This window comes from Calliopsis andreniformis, chromosome 2, assembly GCF_051401765.1.
Source record: "Calliopsis andreniformis isolate RMS-2024a chromosome 2, iyCalAndr_principal, whole genome shotgun sequence".
Lineage (NCBI taxonomy): Eukaryota > Metazoa > Arthropoda > Insecta > Hymenoptera > Andrenidae > Calliopsis > Calliopsis andreniformis.
Genome location: NC_135063.1, coordinates 15,716,099 through 15,742,734, shown reverse-complemented (window position 1 = coordinate 15,742,734; position 26,636 = coordinate 15,716,099). Strand labels below are relative to the sequence as shown.

At 42.2% G+C, this 26,636-nt stretch overlaps 1 protein-coding gene and 1 long non-coding RNA gene across 5 annotated transcripts; one reads left to right on the top strand and one right to left on the bottom strand.

Moving 5' to 3' along the window:
* The first annotated feature begins 829 nt into the window (after positions 1-829).
* LOC143188290 (carboxyl-terminal PDZ ligand of neuronal nitric oxide synthase protein) lies at positions 830-25,797 on the top strand. 4 transcript variants are annotated; one of them, XM_076392489.1, is made up of 13 exons: positions 830-970; positions 6,428-6,575; positions 11,698-11,769; positions 11,859-11,948; positions 12,492-12,553; positions 12,953-13,061; positions 22,102-22,300; positions 22,578-22,702; positions 22,786-22,971; positions 23,210-23,392; positions 24,479-24,751; positions 24,959-25,157; positions 25,223-25,359. In XM_076392489.1, exons 2-13 carry the CDS (start codon positions 6,468-6,470, stop codon positions 25,225-25,227), a joined length of 1,611 nt encoding a protein of 536 aa, XP_076248604.1. In that variant the 5' UTR covers positions 830-970; positions 6,428-6,467; the 3' UTR covers positions 25,228-25,359. The 4 variants fall into 4 exon arrangements, with proteins under 4 accessions (XP_076248604.1, XP_076248602.1, XP_076248601.1 ...); XM_076392487.1 differs by having other exon boundaries at positions 22,593-22,702; positions 24,959-25,797; XM_076392486.1 differs by having other exon boundaries at positions 24,959-25,795.
* On the bottom strand, positions 3,848-5,206 carry LOC143188302 (uncharacterized). Its single transcript, XR_013003515.1, has 2 exons — positions 5,156-5,206; positions 3,848-4,214 (listed from the first exon to the last, which is right to left on the bottom strand). It is a non-coding gene; the product is annotated as an uncharacterized LOC143188302 (long non-coding RNA).
* Positions 25,798-26,636: the final 839 nt, after the last annotated feature.

The window sequence follows — 26,636 nt, the reverse complement described above, 5'->3', positions numbered from 1 at the left end:
CTCCTCGCGTTCGTACAACGAGAAACAACAAGGCACCGTGGAAAGGACAATGTGAGACGCAAGCGTCGCGCGGTGACTCTGCAACACCTACCAGAGACATCACACGAGGACCTTCGGCTCGGTGAACGTAAAACATGGTGAGCCCTCGGTGCAGCGACCATTCCTCGCGAGACACGGGAAGCTAGCGCGATTCGAACGCTGTAGTGGCTCTGTCTCAGCGCTGTAAGCTCAGGATCCACGAGTTCGTAGTCAGACACACGGTCCTGAGATCATCTTACACCATTGGTCCATTGTGGTCTTCCCAAAAATGTGATCGGTGAGAAGCAGAACTTCGCTGAATCCCTAAAGAATCTGAAGGTACAGTGAATATATCGAGCTTATAACGAGAGAATTCTAGTGGCATCCCTCCCTCGGTATCTCGCGCGTGCCTCCACATATTCGCGCGTCGTTCCCTTTCTCTGTATTCGTTGGAGCGAGCACGCGGTCAGTCGGGATCTTTGTGCTCCCGTGAAAAGAGCGGACTGTTGCGTGCGTGGGGAATTAGAGGAGGGAATAAAAAGGGCAGAGGCTGGCTGGTGTGTGTGCGATGCCCCTGTGCCTCGTGGTGCATAGAATAAGTTCCGCGGACGTAAGGTGCCTTCTCTGGGGGACGTGGGTCACGGTGTGACACGCTGTGACACGGAGTCACTGTCATCTGTTTCGGAGAAAAGAGAGAGAGGGATACGCGTGTGTGCAGAGTGTATATAGAATCGCGGCATGGGGCGTCAGTGTGGTCGGTCCTTCACCAACGGCGGAACCTGAATGTGTGCATATTTCTACTTGCTGACCGGCCTGCCTGCCACCGTTAAGCTGCGTTCACAAGGGGCGCCGATTTTTGGGCGAGGACCGTGTCTCGGTCGTTCTTCGAGGGAACGCGAATCGAACCGGTTCATGTGGACCATCCGGCTTCGATCGTCCAATCGGCTAGCAGGTAAGATCCTCTGGAGATTTACTTATTTCTTTATTTCAGCCTCCGCCTGCAACCTGGGTGGTTTATGACCCTGATCATTTTTGCTTCTCAATTTTCTTCTGCCTCGTTCAACCCTTAACAGTCCAGTAGTGTTGTAAATCAAAAGTAATTTTTATAGAGGATCAATAGTGTTTGCTTTATTGCGATTATCCCTATTGTTTTATCTTCTACATTATCTTACCAAGGTTTTTTAGAAGATTCAGTTCTTTTATTTTAATCATTTTTCCGGAATTAAGTTATTGAGGGATACAGAAATGGAGGTAACACATAGCAATAAAAAATATTGGGTAGTATTCTGGAAACTTGGAAATCTACAAGTTTACTTTTAATCTACAGAAGTGTAAAAGCAAATGATTTCCTCCCTCAGTTTCTGGAACAACAAAAAGTACGTCGTTGGAAGTAGTTTCGAAGTCGATCGATTATCAACCAACGCAACTTCCTTTATTCCGATCGTTCTCGCTGAATAATTCAGGCCAACTCTGCGTTCTAACATTTAGCAGGGAGCGGAACACTTGAATTCGCCTATAAATATTTCCCGCTGATTTTCCACGCGCGAACTCGCGCGTTTATCGTCGTTTTCTACGGCGTTCGTCAGTTTTGTTTTCGGTTTTCGTTCCTTCTCTCTGGGGATGCCGAGCCAGCTTCTCGTAAATCATGGAAACCGATGGATTTCGCGCGGAAATTAACGACTCGTGCGAAAGTAGCGGGATACATGCTCACGGGCCCGTAAAACATGGATTCGATGGCACGTGGGGCGTCGAGCAAGCTTTTCTTTCACTTCGTTCAGCAATATTTATTTATAAACTGGACATTGATACATTCGCTTTAGACGTGTTGAATTTACAGACTTCTTGCAAGAAGTGGCTTCGTTAAAAATGTGTTTCGGATTGGGTTTACGATTTTTTATTCTGCTATCTGATCTGAGCATCGATTCGAATTTGGCGCCACTTTCGATAGTGGAAACATTTCTAGTGTTTTTTCTACTCTATCATTAAGAGGGTTTAGTAACTAAGCAACCCTTGCCAAATATTTCGATTTCCCTTTTAGTACCACAGAATCTTTTGCTTTAGAACACTTTCTAAAATACTAACCACAAATTTTATTACCAAAAAGTAGCTAACTAACCCAGTGATTAAAATATTATGTCTCAATTAGTTTTCTAGTTACTCTACAATCCCCAGCGATTCTATCTTACTGTTCATAACGTTATTAAAGTTTTGATCGTTCTCACGATTGACGTCGAGCAAGTCTCAAGTTGAACATAAACCCAGCGCTAGAAATATGCTTTCGCGCGACCCTTGCTCGCGGCCATCTTGAAAATCTAATTCTAAACGTGCCGTATCCGATTGTCAGCGTAAAAAAGAAAAGCTGTCGGGAGAGAGAGAGGGGAAAGGAGAGGAAGGATTATACAGGAGATCGCGTTAGAGCACGTTTCCTTCTCGGGTTTTATTCACGATGGATGTCGCATTACAAACAGATCAGACGGACACGCGAATGAGTATGCGATGCGCGTTTACCGTTCCACGCGTATCGCCGCCTAGGTTCGAGACGCGTGCTTGTGGGATATGGGAAACACCTATTCTCTTTGTTCCTTCCACTCGGCCCCGTGTGAACGCCGCTTAACTCAGGTGTGCCCCGCACAAAGATGCATCCTCCGGCGGTACTTGAACTCTGCGTCGAGACGCATCGTGTCTTTGATTATTCATTTTCCCTTTTTTTCCTGGACACTTTTTTTGGGTTTTATTCGAGGGGAATTATTTCGATTTTCTTCAAACGTGTATTTAGATAAGTAAAAAACTAGGAGAGGAAGAATAAAGGAAAGAATATATGGAAACTTCTACATGCAATACAGCCCCGTTATTTTTAATTTTAATGTTTCTCGATATTGGATGTACCTTACGATGCTGAGGAGCAGCAACCATTCAATGCAAATGGTTCTTTCTTCGCAAATTAATTCTGATTTCTTCTTGAAGGGTAATTGTGACGCTGTGGAACATGCAGAAGAGCCGTTAAGTTTGAAAGTTTGAATATTAGTTTTATTGAAAGTTAAACGAATCTGAGCAAAATTAACCTTTAATTAATTTTACGATTCCATTTGCGATAATGTTAAATAATCGAGAAATGTTTGTTCAGTGAAACGGTTAGTGCTGGGTAATTCTTTCTTCTATCGAAGTAAAATAATTAAACGTTTTATACAAACGTTACGTGTTAATGACACCGCAAACAGTCTTTTTTTATGGGAATCGTTTTTTATTCCTTTTCTGCAAATATGACTTTCTAGCTGTGGATAGTGTCAGAAACAGTTACGGACCTTTTTCTTCGTATTCGCGATCCCGTGGAGATCGCGTACCGTTAAAACGGATGTAATAAAACTGCTTCCTATACGGCTGTACCTTATCTCTGCTATACCTGTAATTGACAAAACGGTGTCATTTACCTCTCTTTCGTGGAACAACTTTGAGCTCCATTGGGAAAGCGGGATTTACCCAAGGTTCAAGCGTATCCTCATGAAATTTAGAATACCTACAAGATTTCAAAGGCATTCGAAATAAAAAATCTCTATGTCATTCAACTATGTTTTATTTAAATATTTTGTTGGCACTTGTTAAAAAATTATTTCTCCCAAATTTCTTCGTAATATCATTTTTTTACTCTTAATTCTTTATTTATAAAATAACAAATTATAGAATAACATTAATCCCGAACGAAAGAGGCTGTATATAATAGAGATCCGGTTAATCGAGATTTTACTATATTAGTCATGTCAGATAGTACAACTTAAGGGTCACAGTGGCGCCCTCATGGGCGGGGCCAACAGAATTAACGCCCTGAAGCCTCGTCTGCGTCGTTTACCTCCACGCTGTTGCATTAATCGTAATAAAACGGTGTCATCAATTAGCTCCCTGGGCTCGGCAATAATAAACGTAAATCTTGCAGCAGCCAGGGCAAGATAGGCCGATAAGGCAGCAGCTGTGTAACAAAATCACCGACTGGCTATACGCGGGCCCATGAATTCGTGTACAAGCAGGCCCAGTCGACCGAGCCGCGCGAATTCCAGTTCGAGGAATAAATCCGTGCGTGCAACGTGTGGCCTGACCAATATAAGGTTGCCGCCTGTTCCTCTTTCCTTTTTACACCCCTGCCTCTGCCAAGTCGCCCCTTCTCGGTTACTCGTGCTCCTGAACTTGTCATGTAACGGGTGTCGCTGAAATAGTAATCGACACGATCGATTTTTTAGCCCTCAGGGCAATGCTAAATTTTTGTACAAAATTTTATTACGTGGGCAGTGATTGTGACTTGAAAAATATTGTTTCTAATTTCTTTTCGTGTTTGTTGTATACTGTTTCCCCTTTTTTTAGTAGGAGTTGTCTTATTTTTTTGTTAGTTATTTTAAGTTGTGAACAATATAGGAAGCACATACTCATTTATGGAATTTCATGGTATTTTAGTGTGCGTTCATAAGCGCAATTGCGCAAGAGCAGTGTGAAATTGAAGCAAAAGGGTAATGAAATTATAGTCGCGATAAAATCTTCGAGAGGACTGTACGACTGATACGTAAGTCTTCTCTCCCTTGTGTCGTTTCTCCCCTCGTCCTTTTGTTTCCGGACTATGGCTTTTTCCAGAGAATTCTGTGACCCTCGAACCTCAAACACCACACGACTTCGATTATCTTCGTGAGAACTCTGATCAGATACTCAATTTTATTTTTCTGCAAGCCATGTTACTAGAATTTTAGTATACTAGGTCTATCGTTGAAGCGTTCAAGTGTTAAATTCTTCAATTATTTAATGATTCAATTATTCAATTCTTCAAATATTCAATTCTTCAAGTATTTGATCTTTCAGTTATTCAGTCCTTCAAGAATTCAATTCCTCAAATACCCAAATGTTCAGAATTTCTGCAGACGACTATTTATTCGCTCACAGCTTCCATTCAATTCCATTTCAGCATACCAAAATTAATTTCATTCTCCACTCAATTTCACTGTCCATATCGTTGAACGTGCGGTAGGCTACGATATGAAAAGAAGCGACTGTTCTGTCGAAGGAGCCCCCAGCCACCTGGCACTGTCCATTCCCATGAATGAGGGCCCTTCCAATCAGGGGAAGACGCTGCATCGAAGGAGCACAGGAAATTGGTACTTACCCGCGGCCTCGACGCTATCTTCGGCCATCTCCTATCCCCGCAGCTCTTTTTTCGCCACGGCCCTCTGTACGCGCACCTTGATGGCTTCGATCGGAAGAACTGTCCAGACGTGCGTCAGCCACGGACCCCGTATGGACCCTAACCGGCCTTGAACGAGGCACCACTTGCTGCACGTGCTTCGCGGCCGATTACCAGACCACGATCAGGACTCATTTAAGCCCTGGCCTTAAACAGGGATCTCGTACTATTTCCAGAGAGCAACTAGAAGCGATAAGCTAGGAGAGGCTGAACGATTGTCCTCACAGCGGGGCACGATCTGCCACGTACGCGGGCAAATTTAGCCGTTCGTATTTCGTGAAACTCTGGATATTGGAAAGTGGATGGGAGAGAGGGGATTGATTATTGTTGCTTTGATATGGTTACTAAAGTTGCTGTAGGTAGCAGTTTTATGAAGGTTTTTGGTTGGGGAGTTGAGAGACGTAGGAGCTTGGATAATCGAGTCCTGGGAAATTTAGAGTGAAGAAATTTGAGTTTTTGGGTATTTCAGTGGTGGAGCTTGCTGGAAATTTTAGTATTTTAGTGGTTAGTGGTTACGTAGTGACCTCTTAAGCTACGTCTATACCAGAGTTTGCGAACTGTTTGTGAACAGTATGGAAACTAAATTTCCTAGAAATGGTCTGATCGCGTATTGCTCTTGGCGCACGCGAACAAATGGAGTAAGCGTGGTAAAATGTTTGTGAACAGTGTTCGCGAACTGTTCGCTGGAGTAGAACCAGCTTTAGAAGGCTCCACGCAAATCATGGGGAACAGACGTTCGAAGTTCGAGCAGAGTCAACCTGTTCCTTTTCCACTATACTCGCCAGTCACCCTCGATAAACCTCTCTATTTACTTATTCTTCGTCAGTCTAGCAGTAGATTCTCTCTGAAACTAATTACCAATAAAATTGCTCGTCCCCACTTCCTTATGAGGAAGCAAGGATCGGTTGAAGAGGAGCCATGGAAGCAGGGGGAGCTCATAACCGTTAACACTATAAACAACAGTCGTCTCGCGGAATTAGCTTTTTTACAACGTTCTAAACGGGCGGAACAACGAGACACCTCGCGGGAGCAGCGCTCCTCATCTGCCAAGCGTAATTTTAGCAGTAAAACAGAGGCAGAGAGGGAAAAAAGAGCTGTGTGCCCGTGGCTAGGTGTACGTTTGTTTGCACTGAAACTTTTTACGAGGCTCTTTAACAGGAAATGCTAAACGTCCGTCTGGTGTATTTGTTTCAGCGAGACTGGACGAGCACAATCGGATGAAGCTGGGCCAAGCATGCCCTCTAAGAAGCAATACAATCTCGTGCATAATGACGAGTACGACACGAGGATACCGCTGCACAGCGAGGAGGCGTTCCATCGAGGGATTGTCTTCCACGCCAAGGTAATTCCTAATGAACCTTCTTCAGCTGTACGTATTGCTTTCCCCTCGCGATTGTGTTTGAAAGGAGTAAGAATTTATAGAGAAAGGTTTCACTTTTCTTGTGTTTTTTAAATAAACGAATACGTGGGATAGTCTTAACAGTGTAGTTAGTGAAAACAGGTTCTTGAAAATGTACTGTCGATGAAGGAGATTGGAGTTTTCACAATATTCAGAAATTCCAGGCATTGTACATAATAATAGTGAAAGTTCATCTGGTTGTGGGATTTATTGGGTTAATTAGAAAAGTCTGAACGTAGAATTTGATGAGGTGCGCCTAAAGGTATTGATTAGTGGAGTATATTAGTGGATCTGAAACTATGGCATGTGTTCTTGGGTCGCTTCGTGGCGAGGAAACTTGATATAACCAATTCTGAACATGTGGAGCTCATATGGACAATCGCCACAGTCGTCTGACGCGACATGAGTTATCTCGGTATGTGGAATGATATATAGAACACCCTAATTTCGCTGGGATGCAATATAGGTTGTCCATATCCACCTCAGAGTTTGAAACGTAGTCCTTGATTTGTGGAGACTGTGTAGTTTCTTGTTTGGAGATTTTTTAGCCATTATGGACCCTAGATTTTAGAGTTTGAACCCTGGTTTCTATGTAGAATCTAGATATATAGAATTTGTATATGCATTTTGGACTCTGGACTCTGGATTCTGGGTCTTGGACTCTAAACTCTGTGTCTTGAACCCTGGACCCTAGATTTTGGACTTTGAGTCCAGTTCAAATCCTCGATCTTGGACACTGGATCCTGGCGTAGACATATCCAGAATCCAGAAACCTTTTAATACCACATATCGTGTCCCACGGAGTCAGTGATCTGCCAGCTTCACCCTCCCAGCACTAAAGCTTTTATCCTATCATTCCCAAGATTGAATTTCTCCAATTACACATGAAATGCACAATTACAAGGTTCAGCTGCGGTAAGGAAGCTGATCAAGACTTCGTTCCAATTCTGCCGCTATTATTCACGCCAGATAATTGCGCCGTTGTTCGAAAGAACAAAGAATGAGTCGGTCACGCGCGAACGATCTTGCCATTTTAAGTCTCTTCCGCGAAAATGTATTCCGAAGGCAGTAACCAAGTTCGCGGGTATCGGAACGACGCGATTTCTTGAAGGTGAAGGCTCGCTAACTCCTATTGTGCACACATCGAAAGTGTTGCCTCGAATGGTAACCATAATATCTCTGTCTATCGAGCTTCTGGCTTACATTCAGTCAACATAGTGCACAAAACGATGGTAACCAACGTTGTAGTGTATAAAACAATACCATCGTCGCTTCGATATTTGGTTATTCACCACGTGTTGCCTCTACGCTTGAGCGTTGCTTGCCAAGGTTCGGACTGTTAACTCATTCTGATGATTTACGCTGATAGGAGCACTTTGTTCGACAGTTCAGGTGACAGTGTCGAAGGTAGGGACTCAAGTCATCAATTTTGTGAGGAGTATCCAATTTTATTATTTCCGTTTCGTGAATGTGCTTGTTATGCCTGCGTCTATATGAGACGAAATTGTTAAGAAAGCAGCAAAACAAGATCCTAGGGGAATGTATATTTCAGAGCTTCTAGTTTATTCGTCGTTATAGGTTTTTATAGGCGCAAGGTGTTTAGATGCACTGCGATTTCTTATTACATCGCGAAGTGTTTCAGCGGGATCCTGGCTTCTTGAAATGTCTGACGAACGACGGTATAATTTACTGCACAATTCGAGCTGTTCGAATGGGCGCATAAAACCGTGCGCGTTTCTGGGAAAAAGTGTATCATTTGCACTGCTGAAGTAAACTCGGTGCGTTTGTTGAAACTTGAAAGTTCACGCGCGTTGGCAAAATTTGTTTCATTTGACGATTGAAAGGTTGCTTGAGTATTGAAAAGCAAATATATCCTTTCTTCCACGATATTTTTATTGTTATTACTGAAGGAGAATTTAGGGACTTTTCTTCAATTTTTAAGATGGACTATTTGTAGTCAATCTTTAGAGCTGCCAATGTAGTCTTCTGGATTTGAATGGCTCTGTATAATATCATTCTCAATTAAACATCCCTTGAAATTCAACACGCGCTTCAAAAATCCCTAGCACCCTGAATTCTTCATTTCTGCACCCAGTCCCACAGATTTGACTCGCCCTGTACCTCACTTTCGCCAGCATATAAAAACAACGCAGCATTTCCTAGCTCACAATAAGCTTTCTCAAAATTTACAATCAGTTTTCATACTTTCGAATCAAAATCACCTCTCCCTGAATCATCCTGTACGTCGTCAATATCGATGGTAACTTAGAAAGCGAAAGGATGGCAGGGTGGTCGATCACGGTGTTTGCAAGCGACGGTGCAACAATTGCGACGACAACGACAGCAGGTATTTTTGGTTGCGACGCCAGCACGGGGAGAACCGTGACGTCACCGTGCACGTGTTTATTTCAGCGGCGTCCATTTCTCGGAAAGGTTCGAAGCTTTTGTACGGGTGGCGTCGTAAGCTCGTAAAGCGTCTTCGTAAAGCGGTCGCGGGAGCGTGCATGCTCGCCCGACTATTCCAATGCTGAGGGTATCCTTCTGATATTCCAACAAAACTGCTCCCCCAGAATAAATTCCTGAGACTTTCGGTTCAAGTGAATATTCCTGAGACTTCGTGGCAGTGTTGAAAATTCTGACGACCAGATTTGAATGAAATTGAGACTATCTCGTTGAGACTATTTCGCCAAGACTGTTTCGCTGAGACCGTTTTGCTGAGGCTGCCTTGTCGAGACTATCTTGCTAAGACTATACAACTAGGAAATCATTTCTGAAAATTTTCTGTCTCTGACTAAGTCTTCCAAAGCTTCAGAAAAGCTGCTCCATTTTTAACATCAGTAACTGAGGTTCCCAGAGTCTTCATATTCATCTCTTAATGACGTCCCTGTATGACCGTCGAGCTTTCACGCATTCCCATCTCTTTTGCAATCAAAATACGGATTCTCGATAGATGAATCCCCCTTATTCAACCTCCTGTGATCTAGGGAATTAGCTCGTCCCCGCATCCGGCTGATGGAACAGAAATTAATCTTCCTCGAGCTCGCCTCGACCCGAATGCCAATTTCGTGCCGAGTTTCAGTTGATCAAAGGATTAATATCGCTCGCAGAGTTCATATTCCCTTTCATGGCGCCAGAGCACTCCCGATTGAAATCGTTCCAAGGATCCTGGTGTGTTCTACGAAACTCAATCCCCTACCCCCGATTTAGTTGCTCTCGTCTCCAGTAATCGCATCATTGCCCCATCCCTCTATCCCCATAAATAATGGGATGAGAGTCTAAAGTCTCTGAAGTCTCCTCGAATCGCTTTCCACTGGTTCAAAGACACACGGTCCCGGCTGATATTAAACAATGCATAAATTCACCTGGGTACCTCGTTTCCTCGACTGACGATCCACCGTATCGAAATACATTCTGCAAACCGTCCCAGTTCGCGGAAGAAATTTTTCGCCCCAGTAAAGTCACAATAATTTTAGCCACGGATGATCCTCTTGGCAGAGACGACCAACGTCCACGTCGCTTTTCTTTCGGCCCGTTCGAGGCGACTAGGAACTTGGTCACGCTTCGATCTCGCAGACCGTATTTCTGGGCGCTCCAAATCGAAACCGAATTCCACTCTGACGAATACCTCGAGAAATAATTCAATGTATCTGTGAGATAATAATTTAGAGGATCTCTTATGATTTGCAATTTTTAGGAGTTGCAGGATTAGAAATTTATAGTCTAGTTTAATTCACATCTAATAATTGGAATATTTTTTGCAAATCTCAGTTCCCACGTATTAACCCAGAAGTTATAGATTATAGTCAGCGGAAAGGATCGATGAACCTCCATTCTCTCAATCATATTCTCCCCCACACAGTAACTAGAGGTTTCCCGTAGTTAATCAGGTAATAGCATACTAAAGGGGCTTTTATGTCAAGACATTAATAACCAACAAAGTTGTTTAATGACTCTCTAACTATCTAACGACAACATAATTTCCACAACATGAAACAAAAAAGAGTTTCCATCAGAACCGTTTCCATCTTCATCGAACTTCCAAGCTCTGCCCCTAGGAGATGATTAAAGGGCCGACGGCGCTGGCGCGAAATTCAAACAGAGGAAGAGTCGACGGGCGATCGATCGATATAGAAACGAAAATAAATCGATCGCAGGCGAATAGCGAGCACTGGCAGTGGCTGCGATGCCGCATTTAGAGTTTCCCCATTGAAACGATGACCTGGCCACGTGTTCGACCGACTGCCTGCACACGTGGTTCTTCTCCCACGCAATGAAACGCGCAATATCGCCTAGGGTAGGGGAGGAGAGGCCGACAAAGGTGCGACGCGATCGAATTTCTCGAGCAATTCGCGCGATCGATATCGTGCCGCGACTTTAAACCGGTACACGAATCGATGATACTGTTATTGTGTACTATGGCGGCTGCTGGTAAAATACGGCGCTGCAGCTGGAATATAACTTGACGTTATATTGTTTATGGGCTCGAAATTCTGATACAAGAATGAATATCTGGTTCTATTGACTTGTCGTTCGGCTGCTTTATAATTTCATTTTGATGTTATGGGATCGTTTGCAGTATTGGTAGTGCAAAGTTCCTGGTTAGAGTTACGGTCTTTTGGTTAGTATAGAAACTTATTTAGAGGAGAGTAGAGATACAAATATTGTGCCTGGGAAATTGAAGCAAGTAAGGGTTTAGGGAAGTATAAATTTGAGAGATTTATGTGATAGCTAATTTTAGTATTTGAGTGTTAGGAAACTGGAGTTATGCGATGTGTTAAGTGTTTGAGGAACAGAAGAGTTGTTGGAATGTTAACAAATATTGAGAAGGAAGTTGTTCAATGATTCTGATACTTCAGAGTGTGTTCATGTTCCATGAGAAGTACACGATGCTCGACCTCCAGCCCGACATCACCGCGAATCAGAGTAATAAACCGCTAAAGTAGTTAAGGAAATTAGTTTGCGAGCAGCAGGGCGAGGGAATGACTCATGCAGCCTAGTCGGCTGCTATGCAAACGACGAGCGAGGAGAGAATCCTCCCCTTTCATGATTCTCGTTTTCTTCGTAGTTCATCGGCTCTATGGAGGTTCCTCGACCGACCAGCCGAGTGGAGATCGTGGCGGCGATGCGAAGAATCCGCGTGAGTTCGCATAATCTCTAATTAACCGTAGGGAGCTGCCTTGGATGGCGACTGGTGTCGTTAATGTCAGTCTCTTATTCTGTCCCCAGTACGAGTTCAAGGCCAAAGGGATCAAAAAGAAGAAAGTGACGCTAGAGGTGTCGGTGGACGGGCTGAAAGTCACCCTAAGGAAAAAGAAAGTGAGCTTTTTGCACTTACTTGCATTAACTCGATTATTTCTGTTCTAGTAATTAATTTATTTTTAAGTTCATAGTCTTTTATCTTTCCTTAAAAAAAGAAAAGAAGAAATATTTTTCAGTTCCATCCCTTTTGTGCAATATATCTTCACGAAAAACAAGATAAAGACTTCAGGATCGCATCGACTGGATGCATATCTCACCTATAATGATTTCTAATGTAAAATGATCTTGGATACGTGCCACATGGCACGTCGCTTTACATAGAAACAATAATGTGTTATCCACAATATGCACAGTATTCGTGAAATCATTAGCTCGCCTCGAACAGGCTGAATGCAGTTGCTTGAACTTTGAATGAACCAGTAAATCAGAAATGGTAGACAGGCTGAGCACCTACGAACTTTTAGGTACATAGTAATTCATAACTGACCGAGCAAGTGATTCCACGGCGGAGCCACAATTGTCAATATATTCTAGTTTGTAACTGAGAACAGACCCACGCTTCGTGGATTAATCGTCGTTGTTTGTCCTCTGTCCCTGCAGAAGAAGCAGCACCAGTGGATGGACGAGAATAAGATATACCTGATGCACCATCCCATATACAGGTAAGATGATCGAATCAGCCCGCCTCGCTCGTGGGGGGAACGATCTTACCTGGCGTTTTTCTGCGGGAACAAGTTACTAGACTCGCTCCAATCGCGACTTTCGATCATTTCGCGAATTCAGGGTTCGATAATGCCAGGATTAAGTCTGTCGATTGTGGGCGTTTCGAGGGGGATCTTGTAGTTTTCTTACCTGTTTTTTATGGTTTTGTATTCATTGCAATTACAACCAAAAAATAGTGAATCTATTAGAAATATCTTGCATCTGGGATTATGCTAGGTATTAACGGATTGCAAATGGATTTCGAGGTTTTTATTACGCTGCATGTACAGTATTTCAAAAAGGAAAAAACGAGATGTTTGAGGTCTGGTAAAGAAATATGTTTCGTGGTTATTTTGCAGGATATTTTACGTCTCCCATGATAGCCACGACTTGAAGATCTTCAGCTACATCGCTCGCGATGGGAGTAGCAATACCTTCAAGTGTAACGTCTTCAAATCTAGCAAAAAAGTGAGTCAATTTTCCACATCTATATCTCTACTTTTCCCTCAAAACCAAACCTAGAATTAATTACTAAAGATACTTATATCGTCGAATTTCAAGTGTGAACACTGCTTTGAAAACAATACTGCAAATATTGTTTCACAAGAAGATGACATTTCACATAGGTACTACTTTTTAGATACCTAATTTATCTTAAAAATTAAGATTATATTAATACAGTATAATATTCATATAATTTCCCGCGGAATTTTCCCATCATCCAAACTTAGTATCATTAATACCATTCACCCTGGACGAAGTTTCTCCATTACACGGCACAATGCATCACTAATATCGAGTTTGTCGCCACAAGCTGCATCACGGTTAAAAAAAGAAGAGAGAATTACTCTGTCGGCAAAAGTCGGTTCCAAAGAAACGCAGGCCGTCCTGTCCGCAGCGTGAAACAAAAAACCGGTGCACAGATTGCAGTCGAATGCCTTAATCTCCCTACAGTCGCATTTTTGCGCGCGCTCGCGCAGTCATCAGGCCGTAATATTACGTCGTGCACGTGCGTGCCGGTGCAATAATTCACGTAGCCCGTTCTGTCGCGTCTGGCGTTTTATCAACTCACGTTATTGTAACCCTATAAATAACACCGTGTCCTCCCCCCTCGCCCCTTTTTCTCTCTTCTGCACACCTACACTTTTGCTCTCTTCCGCGAGCCACGTCTCTCTTCTTCGCTACCATTTCTCTCCCGTCGATCCTCGCTGATCCCCCTGCCCCCAGTGCGCGCATTTTCTCACGTACGATCTCTAGTTTCGTGTCCGCGCACGACTTTCTTCTCTTTCAGGCTCTTTCTACTTGCCTTTGAGGAAATTGTCCGAGTTTAAGGAATTATCTGTTGTTAGAGCTGTTACTGTAGTAGTGGATACATGGGAACTTGGAACTGTTTTTGTGGTGAGTGGGTTTGGGAGGATTTTATGGGATAGAAGGTGGAATTATGAATTATTTTGGGGATCGTTTATTGGGAAAGTGGTGTAAATGCATTTTTGGGAAAACTGAGAAAATGAATGACTTGCGTATGATCTAGAGTAAAAGCAAATTGGTAATTTTAGTGTGACTACGCCCCTTAGGCCACGTAGTGATTCTAAGTACCTACATCTACAATCGTAATACATGCCTAGGTACTATACTCATTTGATGGCATGTAAGAAAATAAAATTATCGATACTGAGAAGTCACTGTTAATCCACACTGATTTTTCATTCATTAACGAATCATTTACTTGGACCACGTTGAGGCCATCGCTACTCTTCCGAGGTAGAGGAACCACTCGACCCGTTGCATGCCTGCCAGAGATACAGAATTCACCTTCCTCTGCTCTCGGTCGAGATCATGGGCGCTGCGGCTCTGCTCGCCAGAGAAAGATCGCGTGAAGATAAGATCGTGAGCGTAATGCTCTCTTCACACTGACACAAATTAGGGACGACCGACAATTCGACGGCCCTTGTAGTCATTACTTGGAACACAGGCCTGCAAGAATGTTGCACGATATCATTATGGGGGAAAATTATAGGGGACTGACCACCTGGGCTACCATTTCAAACACTTCTGTGGGCTTTGTCGGGGGCCTTGTCGAGGCACTCAGAAGTTGCTTGTTTTTCAGTAACTTGGAGTTCGATATGAGTATCAGAGAAATTTTCGGAGATTTCGATGAGTGGGTAGCCTTTGGACAGTTTTCAGCGATTTTCCGAGAAGGTGTGCTTCATTGACTATTTTCTGCATCATTCAGGCTGACAAATTATCGGTCGGAAATGCTTCGAAATGTTCCGTGAAGAGAACAGCAGTGATTGAAAGCTGAACGTTAAAGAACAGTGTATTTTTGCCCACGCTTCTGGGTAAAGTTAATAAGGTGAGAGTTATCGACGTGCTCGACTTTTTTTTCTGTTTCATTTTTATCCGTTCTGGCGCAGTATGGATTAAAATATTGAATAAATCCCGTAAGTTACAGTAATACTGAGCTGAAAATAGAATGGTACACGGCTAGAACTCTACAGAAATATCCGTGTACCGTGAGCTAATGTTTAAAGTTCCTAGCCATTAAGGCTGCCGAGAACTCGTGCAGGGCTTTTTCTTGTTTCTTCAGTAACTCGTTACTCAGAACCTTTCATGTCTCTTTTTCTGAACTTCTTCTGTAGCGAGAACTGAGCTCAACGAAATTGCATTGATAATGGATCTGTTGAGTTTATTTCTAGTCCGAAGGAAAATTCTCTTTATGAAAGAAAAAAAAAAAAAAAAGAGCGAAAATTGAAAGATGTTAAATATTCAAAGTTTCAAAATTTTAAATATTTAAAGTTTCAAAATTTCAAATATTTGAATTTTCAAATTTTCAAATTTTCAAATTTTTAAATATTCAATGTTTCAAATTTTCAAATATTTGAATTTTCAAATTTTTATATATTCAAAGTTTCAAATTTTCAAATTTTTAAATATTCAAAGTTTCAAATATTCAAACGTCCAATTAGTCAATTCTTGAAACAGTATTTACCCCTTGACCAAATAATTTTGCATCGAAATTGAAAAAAAGCTGCAATCTGAGCCACGAAGCTCCGCCCTCAGAACACGCACACACGTATACTCTACCCCTTAACCACCCTTCTCCAGCTTCACCCCCAAAAAACGACAGCAAGAGCCACTGAAAAGTCTCATTGACTCGATTCCACGTGTCGCGTGTCGCATCGACGTGGGCAGACCGAGCAAAGCGCAAGCAGGGATGCCGGAAGTGGAATTCCTCGACCGAATTACTGGCTGTTGGTCCCGGTGAAGGATGCTCGAAACGGGAGCAGGGGAACGCGAGGAGCGAATTTCAAGCGTTGCTTTCCGCGTTCTGAAAGCTCGCTTGTGCGGGGCCACTTCGAGCTCTTGGTCTCTTCTTGTTTCAACTCGAAACAAGCTGGCTGAGGAGAGAAACGAGAGGATGGATGGGGGCTGACGTCGGCCTGGTCGAAACAAAACGTTACGAACCCAACGCTCTCCTCCCGGTCAGCTATGACGAAAGAGAGAAGAAGAAGAAGAGGTGTAGAGGATCAAAAGAGGCAACAAATGCGGAGAAACGAGAAACGAGGAGAGAGGAGCGAAACGATTTGCGTTAGTGTGGTTTAATTGGTGGAACGAGCGAGGAATTTGTGGTCAGAGACCGACGCTGGAGAGACTTTGATAGAAGGAAGAAAAAGAGGGAGAAGAGGAAGGTGGACCTTGCTGATGGAGAATATTGTGTGGTTAATGAGGAGGAGGAGAAGCAGGAATAATAGATGGGAGATGAAAGGACTGCAAATGGAGGTTTCAGGTGTTTTCTGGGGCTCTTGAGGATTTGGGGAATGAAGGAATCCGAGGATGTGTAGATGGAGACTGAGAGTGAAGGAGAATTATTTTCTGCCACTACTGCATTTTTTACGATTCTACCTCTTTATGGAAATTCAGATTCAGAGTTACTAATTGCTGAAGAAAACGCTGAAAATGTGTCTGACGAGGGACTCGTTCTACTCACTCCACTGTGTTTGACTTGTCTAGCACAGCTGCAGTTGAATAAGCCCCAACTCAGACACATTTTCCAGTAAAATGAAGGTAGACCCTGCGTAGCAATACCACGCACCATTATCAATATTTTTCACCAACCTACATTCTCTAATTCTCCTTTAAAAAAATTCTTAAAGAAAGCGATTTTGCACGAAGAGAAAAGCCTCGACCAAAACCGTGTCCAGTTTCACAAAGCGTCGCGGAAATGCCATCGAGTGGGTCGAAAGCGGGAATATTAATGCGCTTATAAATAAACCGGAGGAAAAATCCAGCGGACGCACGAGCACAGTGTTCACCGAGGAGGACGCGAGCGGGTGGCGTGTGCTCCGCTTCTGCCTCGGCTCCTGCCTCGGCTCCTCCGCCGCGGGCGCTCTGCTATCGCTCCCAACCAGCGTCCACGAGCAGCACGCGCTGCTTAGTTCGCCTCTACCTGCCCGCCGCCGCGTCGAAATACACCACGTTTTCGAGTATTTCGAGAAACGCCGCGGTCCTCGCCGCTGCGACGACACTCTTCGCTGAGATTCAACACTGCTCGACTTCTCTTCGCGTGCTTTCTCGTCTTCACTCGAGGTCCCTGTGGCATTTCCTGGTCCTTTGGTGGTGGAGGAAAAAGGGGGAATAGGAAGAAAAAGAAGGGAACGAGAGAAGAAGAAATAAAGGAAAAGAAGAAAAGAGGAAAGAGAAGCTCTGCGTGGAAGCTGTTTCCACTTCGAAAGTTTTCGGTTTGGGATTTTTCATTCCTTGCTGAGTGGTTTCTCGCCTTAAGTCGAGGTCCCTGTGGCATTTTCTGGCTTCTTGGTGGTGAAGAGAAAAGGGAGAACAAGAAGGAAACTGAAAAAATAAGAGATCGCTAAAAAGAGAAGAAGAAATAAAGGAAAACTAGAAAAGAAGAAAGAAAAGTTTTTTGTGGTAGCTACTTCCACTCTGAAAGCTTTCGGTTTGTGAATTACCATTCTTCGCTGACTGGTTTTTCATCTGCAGTTGAGGTCCATGTGGCATTCTGTGACCCCTAGGTGGCAGAGAACAAGAGGGAAACCAGAGGAACATTTAGGAAGAGATTACTAAAAAGAGAAAAAGGAAAAAGGAGGAAAGGGAGACAGAGAAGCTCGGTGTGAAAACTGTTTCCACTTTGAAAGGCCTCGTTTTAAAAGTTGCCACTTCGAGGTTTCCACCTCGGGACTTCGAGAGGACAAATGTTGAAGTTTTGGGAAAGGGGTCGAGGAAGGGCAGTTGAAAAGTAAATTGGGGAAGGGAGAGGGAGGAGTCTGAGATTGGAGAACGGAAGTGGAGTTTCTTGGAGGGATTGGGGAAGTTCGAGGTGACGGGAGGGTCATTTGCAAAAGTGGATTTATGGGTCGGGAGGGGAGATTGAAAAAGTTGAAGTATTGGAGGCGGCAGAGGGTGAAGTTTGAAGTGGAGAACGGAAGTAGAGGAAGTCTGGTGGGAATGATAGTTATTTCTTTGGGAGGACGGCTGGAGAAGTTTTAAGTGAACGAATGAGAGAAACTGTGAGTGCAGAAGTTGGAGAAGCAATTTGAGGTGAACGTGAAGAAAGTAAAGAAAATGTAATATAAGGAATTTGTGAAACTTTGTTAGTGAAAAGCTTTGCAGTAATATGTGAGAAAATTTGATGAAATTTTAAGTGAAAAGAGAAGAAGAAAAGAGGCTTTAGAAGAATTAGTATAATTGGAGTGACGAATTTATGAGAATAGAATGAGTGATCCTTTTATTCAGTGAACATTATTTTATTAATTACAGAGAAGTTGCAAATGATTGCAAATGAACAGATTCTGTGAAAATAACGAGCTACGATTACTCTTCGTGATCGATGCGATACAAATTCGAGTGTGTTAACTAATATTCAGCAGTGTCAGTGGTTGTTAAACTCGAGTGCTCAATTTTTCTCTTCTGCGCTCTTATCTCGACCTGATTCACCAATTTACCATTCTGCTTAGCAATTATTGAGAAATCTGTCATCGCTACTTGAAACCTCCACTAGTAATGTGCAATTCTTTCTTAATTGCCATTATTCTTATTTTAGAATAATCTTGTGAGTATGAAATCTTTATAGCATTATATCATAAAAAATGTTAAATATTTCTGAACTTATGAATAGTTATAATTTAAGTTATAATTATGAAGAATTACTTACGATAATTAGATAAATGAAATAATTGATTTCTAGAAGTAGGAAGCATTTAGAAAAGATTCGATTTCTCAGATTCAGTTTCTGCCGAAGCTGACTGAAATAATACGGTGCTTGAAATACGTGAAGGATCACTTACTCTAGTGACGTAATCAACATTTTGAAAGTTTCACACACGGTGCAAACGAGTCAGTCCAGGAAAAATACTAGATTGATATACACTCACGCGATATATCTTTCATTCATTATACAGCGGTAGAAAAAATACTCGAACAGTATTTATTGACTACAATAACTTGATACTCTTTTTTATGTAATATTCAGTCACAGAATATCGATAAAAAATTATCTTTGAATAATCAAAGTTGCATAAAGGTATAGCATATGAGTGAATCGATATTTTCGTTCCCCTAGTGTGCTTAGAAATTTAGATTAGACTTAAGACAGGTTTAATTAAAAAAGAAAATCTTACACTTCTGGTCAAGTGGTCGTCGTGGTATCAAGTATAACTTAAACCTAACCCAGTTATGACTGAACCTTGACCTAACCAGAATAACTTGAATATAACCCAAACCTAATTGGATATAATTCAATCCTTATCTCAGGTTCCACAAACACCTAATCAGGTATGATTTAATAAGAACTCTGAAGAAATCCAGATCCAACCCAGACCTTATCCCAATTCAGTTCTACTTCTACTTCTCTAATTCTACTTCTAGCTTGAAAAGAAAGGAATATTCCAATCTCACTAAATAATCAAATAAAAGACTGAAAATTCCTAAATGTCTGGCCACCATATTTCAATTACCCCATAGAAGAAAAAACTCTAAAAATAAAAAGCAAGGGGATACGAAAGAATTGAAAGCAACCAAAGAAACTTCACGTTATCAATTTAATCAGCAAAGGAACAGGTGCGCGTGGGGAAGAGGTCGCGTGCAGCTAGTGGGGGAAGCGCGTGTTATCACGCCGCGGTAGTTAATCATCAGTCGGTGTGTGTTCACTCACGTTACGCGCTGTCTAATCACAGCGACGTACTAACCCCTCGTTATCGCCGACGACCGTCGCCTTGGGGGTCAAGTTCGTGATTTACTGTGAATGGCGAAGCAAGTACTTGTTGACGGGACACGGAACCACTTTACTTCTGCGAGACTGATATTTTAATGAAACTACTTTTTTCACTGCTGCTCATTTTCCTTACGATTTACATTAGTTTCGAAGCCAAATCCAGCGATCTTCAATCTAACACGTTTCACTACCGAAACCTCGACAATATCGTAGAGTAAATAGCAATCGTGGTCGACCGCCAAAAACAACAGAGTGATTCGCAACGCGGTCAAAGATTGCGAGCAAAAAGAAGAATCTTCACGCTCGGACTTACTCAATGGTAACCATCTAACGATCTATCCCATGAACAAACAAAACCACTGGTAGTTTTATCAGCATTGTTCACTGACCCGTGTACCTTTATATTCACGATTTTTTTGACTCAGCATATTCGCGAGCACGAATTTCACAAAGTGCTCTACCTAAATTATCTCTTTCTCTGTTCATTTATTATTTTTCTCTTGTTATTTATACACGCAAAATTATACAGAATTATTTCACGAAAATCCTCAGTCCAATAACAAAAATTAATCTATAAAAAAGCCACAGGAATAGAAAGAACCCATCGCATTTTTTCAAGTGAACATTTTTTTTTCTCGACTTCCATTTGAAATGAAAATTCCCGCCGCGAGAAACAGGGTGCCTCGACAGGGGAAGATTTACTCGAAGCTGGATTAATTCTTCGTCGGCGTGGAAAGACGGGCGTTGAGAAAACGCGATGCTCCGACGGATCTCCGAGAACAGCTTGCGAGGCAAATAAACGTTGCTCGAGATGCTCTCGCGAGATGTTGAACGATGTCGAGATCCGTAATAGTTTCTAAACCGAGCGAGATTTATCGGGGAGTTTGCCAGTCGCGCTGGTCCACTGTTTCTGTCGGGCTGTTTATAATTGGAATTTCGAACGGGAAGATTGCGCGGGAATATCGATTCGAACGCGATACTGTGGCGCCAAGCGCATCGCCGAGGATTCGAAATAAATTTATTGCGCTTGAGAGTGTCTCGACATTTTTCTTTGCTCACTCAAAACACAAAATAAAAAGTATCTAGATCTGCTGTATAATTAGATGTAAATAAATAAAATTTATTTAGACCACTCCATCGCTCCAAGCTTCTAGACAAACTTATAATGTAGTCCTCATCAGGGTATCTTTTACATAGAAACATAAATCTAAGAGCTAAACTAGCAAGCAAAATAAAATAACACGATTGTGTGTCCAGAAATCCTTCCCTCCACCTACACTGCATAGAAGACAAGTGACTATAATCCTATCCCTCAACATATTAAGTTCCCCTTAATCACAGGCATACATTACTACTTAATCTACCGAGATAAGAGCGCAAAGGAGACCACGTGCCAGTAGAACACATAAAATAAACAATATACAAACATCTTCCGACATGACTTATACATTTCCAAGGAACTATCGCTAAATAAGTCTCAGTCACGACACAACCGACCCTCCAACATGTTGAAAAACTCAAGACAAGTGAGCGTGGGCTCAGAGGTGCCCGTCTCGACGAACTCTGGCCCCGGAAGTCCAACAGGCGTCGAGACGACCCCGAAGCCCAGGAAGAAGCTGTCTTTTAAGGAGCCTGAAATTCTCAGCTGTCTCAGGAGCAAGAAACCATTCGCGAAATCGAAACCACCGCCCCTGCAGCTGACGCGATCGGCGCCTTGCGTGGATTTCAGTTTCGATGAGAACCCCTTCGAGGAGGAGAACGATGACCTCGAGGAGCTCGAGGTAAAAGTCATCTGCGTACGCCTATGGATGAGGATTATGTCCTTGGGGACATAGGGGTGTTTTGCGCTTGATAAATAACTAAAATGAAAGTAGGAAATTGAATTAGAGGGATTGGGATAGTTAATTGGGGAAAGGAAGAGTAGAGGTCTTGGTAATAGGAATATTGAGGGAGAGGAAAAGAGAGGAAGGAGAGTTATTGAATTTGTATTCAAAATATGGACTCAATATTTGAATGTTTGAATATTTGAATATTTGAATTTTTGAATTTTTGAATTTTTGAATATTTGAATATTTGAATATTTGAATTTTCCGCGATCGAACGTTTGGGAGGTAAATTTAAAATTCGTTGATTCACTTTGCAACTTTGCACGTGCACTTGAAATTCGATGATTTCTGTGTCCTTTTCTCCACGTCCACCCAGTATATTTTGCTACCCTTAACTTTTGAATATTATACTTATTTATTGGAACGTTCAATTGAAAAAGTTGGATTTCGTTAGAACCAAGCGATGAGGGTGGTCAGGACGGTAGGACAGGCGTTCGAGGTGTGCCATAAATTAAGTATAAACAACGCCACGGAGGACAGAGGGGATAAAGAAAGGGAGAGGGAGCACGGGGAGAACCACCGTGACGTTTATGAGGACCAAGACGAAATACCGAACGAGCAGTCGCAGCCGTCGCCGTCTTCTGTGCATAAAGGTTTGAGATCCCAACTTCTGTTCGACCATAAAGAAAGTCGTTTCTTCAGTCATTAACTCCCGGAAGCCATCGGACGTATTCCGAGTAGTAATAGCAAGTTCCAGCTTCTGTCCCTTTCGTTACAATTTTACCACTATATCTTCAAATTAGATTACTTTTTCTTAACATTAAATAATTAGAGCAAAGAAATTTCCCTTACTATATATTGTCACTTAGATTTTTAGAGACACTTCAATTTGCCATGACTTAAAACTCTTTCCTGTTTTTCTTTTTTAAGATATATCGCTTATAGGGGATCCAGACGACCCAGTGTCAGAAAAGACTGCTGTTCCATGTCTGCTCAGGTCGCACGAGGTCCCAGCGACCACAGCGTCTACCTCGCCTATTAGACAGTCGCCATCGGTAAGATTAATATTGTACAGTCATCTCTTCCTGGAGTCTACCAGACGTGAAAAGTTATTTCATGAATCCTCCTGTCTTTATAGGGCACGGTGACCTCCGATTGCGGAGGATTACTGGTAGGAGGCGAATTAACTGCTCTGAAGCACGAGATTCAGCTGTTGCGGGAACGATTAGAGCAACAGAGCCAGCAAACCAGAGCAGCCGTTGCCCACGCGCGACTTCTTCAGGATCAGCTCGCAGCTGAAACCGCAGCTCGCGTTGAAGCTCAAGTAAATACCTTGTTTCATTACAGAAGAGTATCTGCAAAGCTTGGAGTCACTTGCTAATGGTTATTAAAGTTATACTGCACTAGGGTGGAGCTAGACTGGACACTTAACGCGAACAGCTCAGTTATTTTAGTCAATTTAGAGAATGATTCCAAACATTTGGTCCTTATACTATATTTTAATCCTAATTTCACCAAAATGGGGTCACTTACAATTGGATATTATTCTTGACTGTCATCAGGCTAGGACACACCAGTTACTAGTGCAGAACAAAGAGCTGCTGGAGCACATAGGTGCACTGGTTGGTCACCTTCGAGAGCAGGAACGCATCTCGAGCGGCCACGTGACTTCGCAATCGCAGATGCCTGCTTCGGCAACGATCCAGCAAACGACCACAGTTCCCGACTTGTCGAACCTCGGCCAGGTAACGCTCTACCGAATACCCTGACGCGAGTGTTTCAACAGAGAACGAGTCGTATTGCTTGTGGACGTTGCATTTCGATTAACGTTGTTTAACACTTGTATTTTATATTTTCCTTTGTTCACTTTTTTATACTTTAACGCCTTTTGTACCGACGCCTTTTTTTAAGACTTCTTAATAAAACCGATCTACAGTACACCTTTTCTGTTTTGCATCTGTTAAATGAGTGATAAGCTGCGTTTTTTTATGTGTACCACTTGATTGAGTTCATTGAGATTAGTCCTGAGTGTATGTTAATTCATTAATGTTACCATTTCTTTTGCACGCAAATATTATATTTGTTTTTCTCATATTTTAAGTTGAACAAGTTTCTAGGACTTAGGGATTAGAGTTTAAGATCGAAGCTTTCTCCTTCTCATGGAGAAAGAAGTTCTCCAGTGCATATAATGAATTGACATATTTTATGATGTATTTTTGGTCCGTTTGTGAAAGCTCAGCCTTTGAAATGCGCAAAAAGAGTATCGCTTGTGCGCGAGACATTTCGCCCCCAAGCTGGCCGACAGGAAGATGGCAATTTAATGCTGACATTAAAGCTAAATCGCTAATCCAATAATCGTGTGCTAAGCGCCGGTGTGACGATGTTATGTAACAGGTCTTCACACGGGACTTTGGACTTTGTGCTACCAACAAATGCTAGGTAACGTTGCCAAACAATAAACCTTTGCGATCTTTTTTCTAGCTTCAATTCTGCAACTGAGAGCCAAATCCAAGTCCTTTTTATTCCTCTTCGGAAGAGCAGGAAACTAAGCGTGTTCATACATTTGTTAACACTGTATTTCAAGTAGTTTATAACTATTTATAACGTGGTGTAAATAGATTCACATTTAAGATTAAACAGGTGTTCGTAGATTAATCTGGCTCTCAGGTACAAAATCAGAATAGAGTTATAGTCGATTCCAGTTACTAGAATCACCCTGTATAATTGATAAAGAAAACAATGTAATAAAAATGGTTTGTATATGGGAAGAATTCTCATAGCAGTAGTGATATGCAAGTCTATAGAATAATCTATGAATATTTCATAAACAGTGCCAAAGAACTGGAGGACAGAGTTCACCGTGGGAATTGGATCCGCCTTCCCCCTACTGTTCTTATCCACCCGATTCCCTTTACACTGGAAGCTTGAACGCGCTTGGAATCCAGGGGAACAGTACAACAACAGATCAGCTGCAATTCCAAACACAGCTCCTAGAAAGGCTAGCCAATCTAAGTCCATATCAGCCACAAAGGTCGCCCTACAACACGCCCTCTCCTTACGCGATGGGGCCCAGTCTTCTTCTGCCTCCAAGCAGTAGACCATCTGTAAGTGAATCGAATATCCCTTACAGTATTTCCTCGTTATAGTGGAATGATTTTTAAACTGAAGAACTTTTATTTATGATTTCAAAAACGTGTCCCATAGTATAAACTCTTCAGTGATTCTATACCAAGGAAACACTGTACACTAAATTGATATCAGTATCATATATTAATTCCATATGTATATTATCAGTCTCTAAAAACTTGCAGAACTCAGCTCAATTATCTCCCAGCTCCATGTCCCTAAGAGTGAGCCAGCCCAACAGTTTCTCTTCATCTCCCATCATGACGCACAAATTGGACAACTATGGGGGAAGTCTAGAGCCTACAGAACCAAAGCCAACGTTCATAAAGCCTTTGCCCTGCTCTGGCGAGAGGAACGCTGTTCACTTGATCCACGAGACAAAGGGTAAGCAGGATCGAATCAATCTACATGATGAAATACCGCCAATCGTGTTGGATCCCCCGCCTCAGGGTAAACGCTCAGAGGCTACGGCCAAACAGGTGTCCCTGAAAGAAACCCCGAATGGCCAAGTGTCGAGTAATAAGAGCCAACAGGGTCAGAAGAACCTGGCGACGATCCTGAGGACACCTGGACCACCGCCGTCTCGCACGACCAGCGCACGATTGCCTGCTAGAAACGAATTGATGTCCGAGGTGCAGAGGACTACCTGGGCGCGACACACGACCAAGTGAAGAGTTCCTCTTTTTGAAGCCTCTGGGAAGATTGGAGCACTTTCAACATATCAACTCTCGGGTAGAACAGTCGTTCCTTTGGAAATTTTCTAACAACTTTGGAGTAGTGTCTTGGACTTTTCTTCGCGAGATATTTGTGATACTTTATTGCAGCTGAATACAGTATTACTGTATTTAATTGTGCATAATTATTTAGCGAGTCTCGAAAGTTCTACCTTAGTGGAAAATAGTGATAAGGGGTTTGGGTGGTGTGGCAGGCAATTTTATTCTTTTACGAGTGAACGCAGTAGAGCGTTCGTATAGGAACTGGAATGTTAATTATGGATATAGCAGGAGGATTAGTTCCAAATTTTCGTGTATCGTGTTCTCCTTGCTGAAGCAAAGACGTTGTAGTGCTACATTAATTTCCATGCATGTGGTACTTTAAGTGGTATTTCTCCACTGTGTAGCATTTATAACAACTCCATAGTCTGTTTTATTTCGAGTTTGATATTAATAGGATCTAGGAAAGGGAAATACTGATAGTGATACTGTGAAGATTAATGTACGAATTTAATATTTCTTTAGTCTCTAAAATTGTGCCAAAAGGATAGAACTCCTGAAAGAAATTTATTTTAATTAAAAGTATCTGCGATCAGCGTGTGGTAAATGAGTGTACATAAACTGTCAGTTTTGTATATACTATCATAATCGTTTTACATAGTGAACATTCTAAAATGAAGATCTTCGTGAAAAGAATTCATTGTATTTCTAGGGAAAAACACTGTAAAAATGTACTTTTTCACCACGTGTAATTGCAATAGAATCAAGCAGACAAAGCTAGGGTGGTTTTTAAAAAGAAATGCTAGGGAAAAGAAAAACTTTTACAGTGAAATTATTTAGAACTACACAATAATTCTCAATTACAAAAATTGCAAGTAATGAAATATAAAACACGAAGAAATTATTGAATGCAGTAATTAATGCATAGTAGTTCACAGAAGGCTGGGATGGTTAATAAATGAAATGTTTCTTAAAAAATCGTATGCTTAATTAAGTTGCGCAATCAAGATCTATACACGATCCCCATAAATAATCATATCTTCCACTTTGATGGCACATCTGCCACCGTTAATGGCGTGCAACCATATGCGTGCTACCATCTTTTAGCGAGCGTAGGGTAATCACGTAACGAGCTTCATTATTCTGAAAG

Excerpts from the sequence above, each read along its gene's own strand:
- LOC143188290 (XM_076392486.1), top strand. The coding sequence starts at position 6,468 with ATGCCCTCTAAGAAGCAATACAATCTCGTGCATAATGACGAGTACGAC. Across the intron at positions 22,972-23,209 it reads CAGCTCGCGTTGAAGCTCAA|GCTAGGACACACCAGTTACT; the intron begins GTAAATACCTTG and ends GACTGTCATCAG. Across the intron at positions 24,752-24,958 it reads CTCCAAGCAGTAGACCATCT|AACTCAGCTCAATTATCTCC; the intron begins GTAAGTGAATCG and ends AAAAACTTGCAG.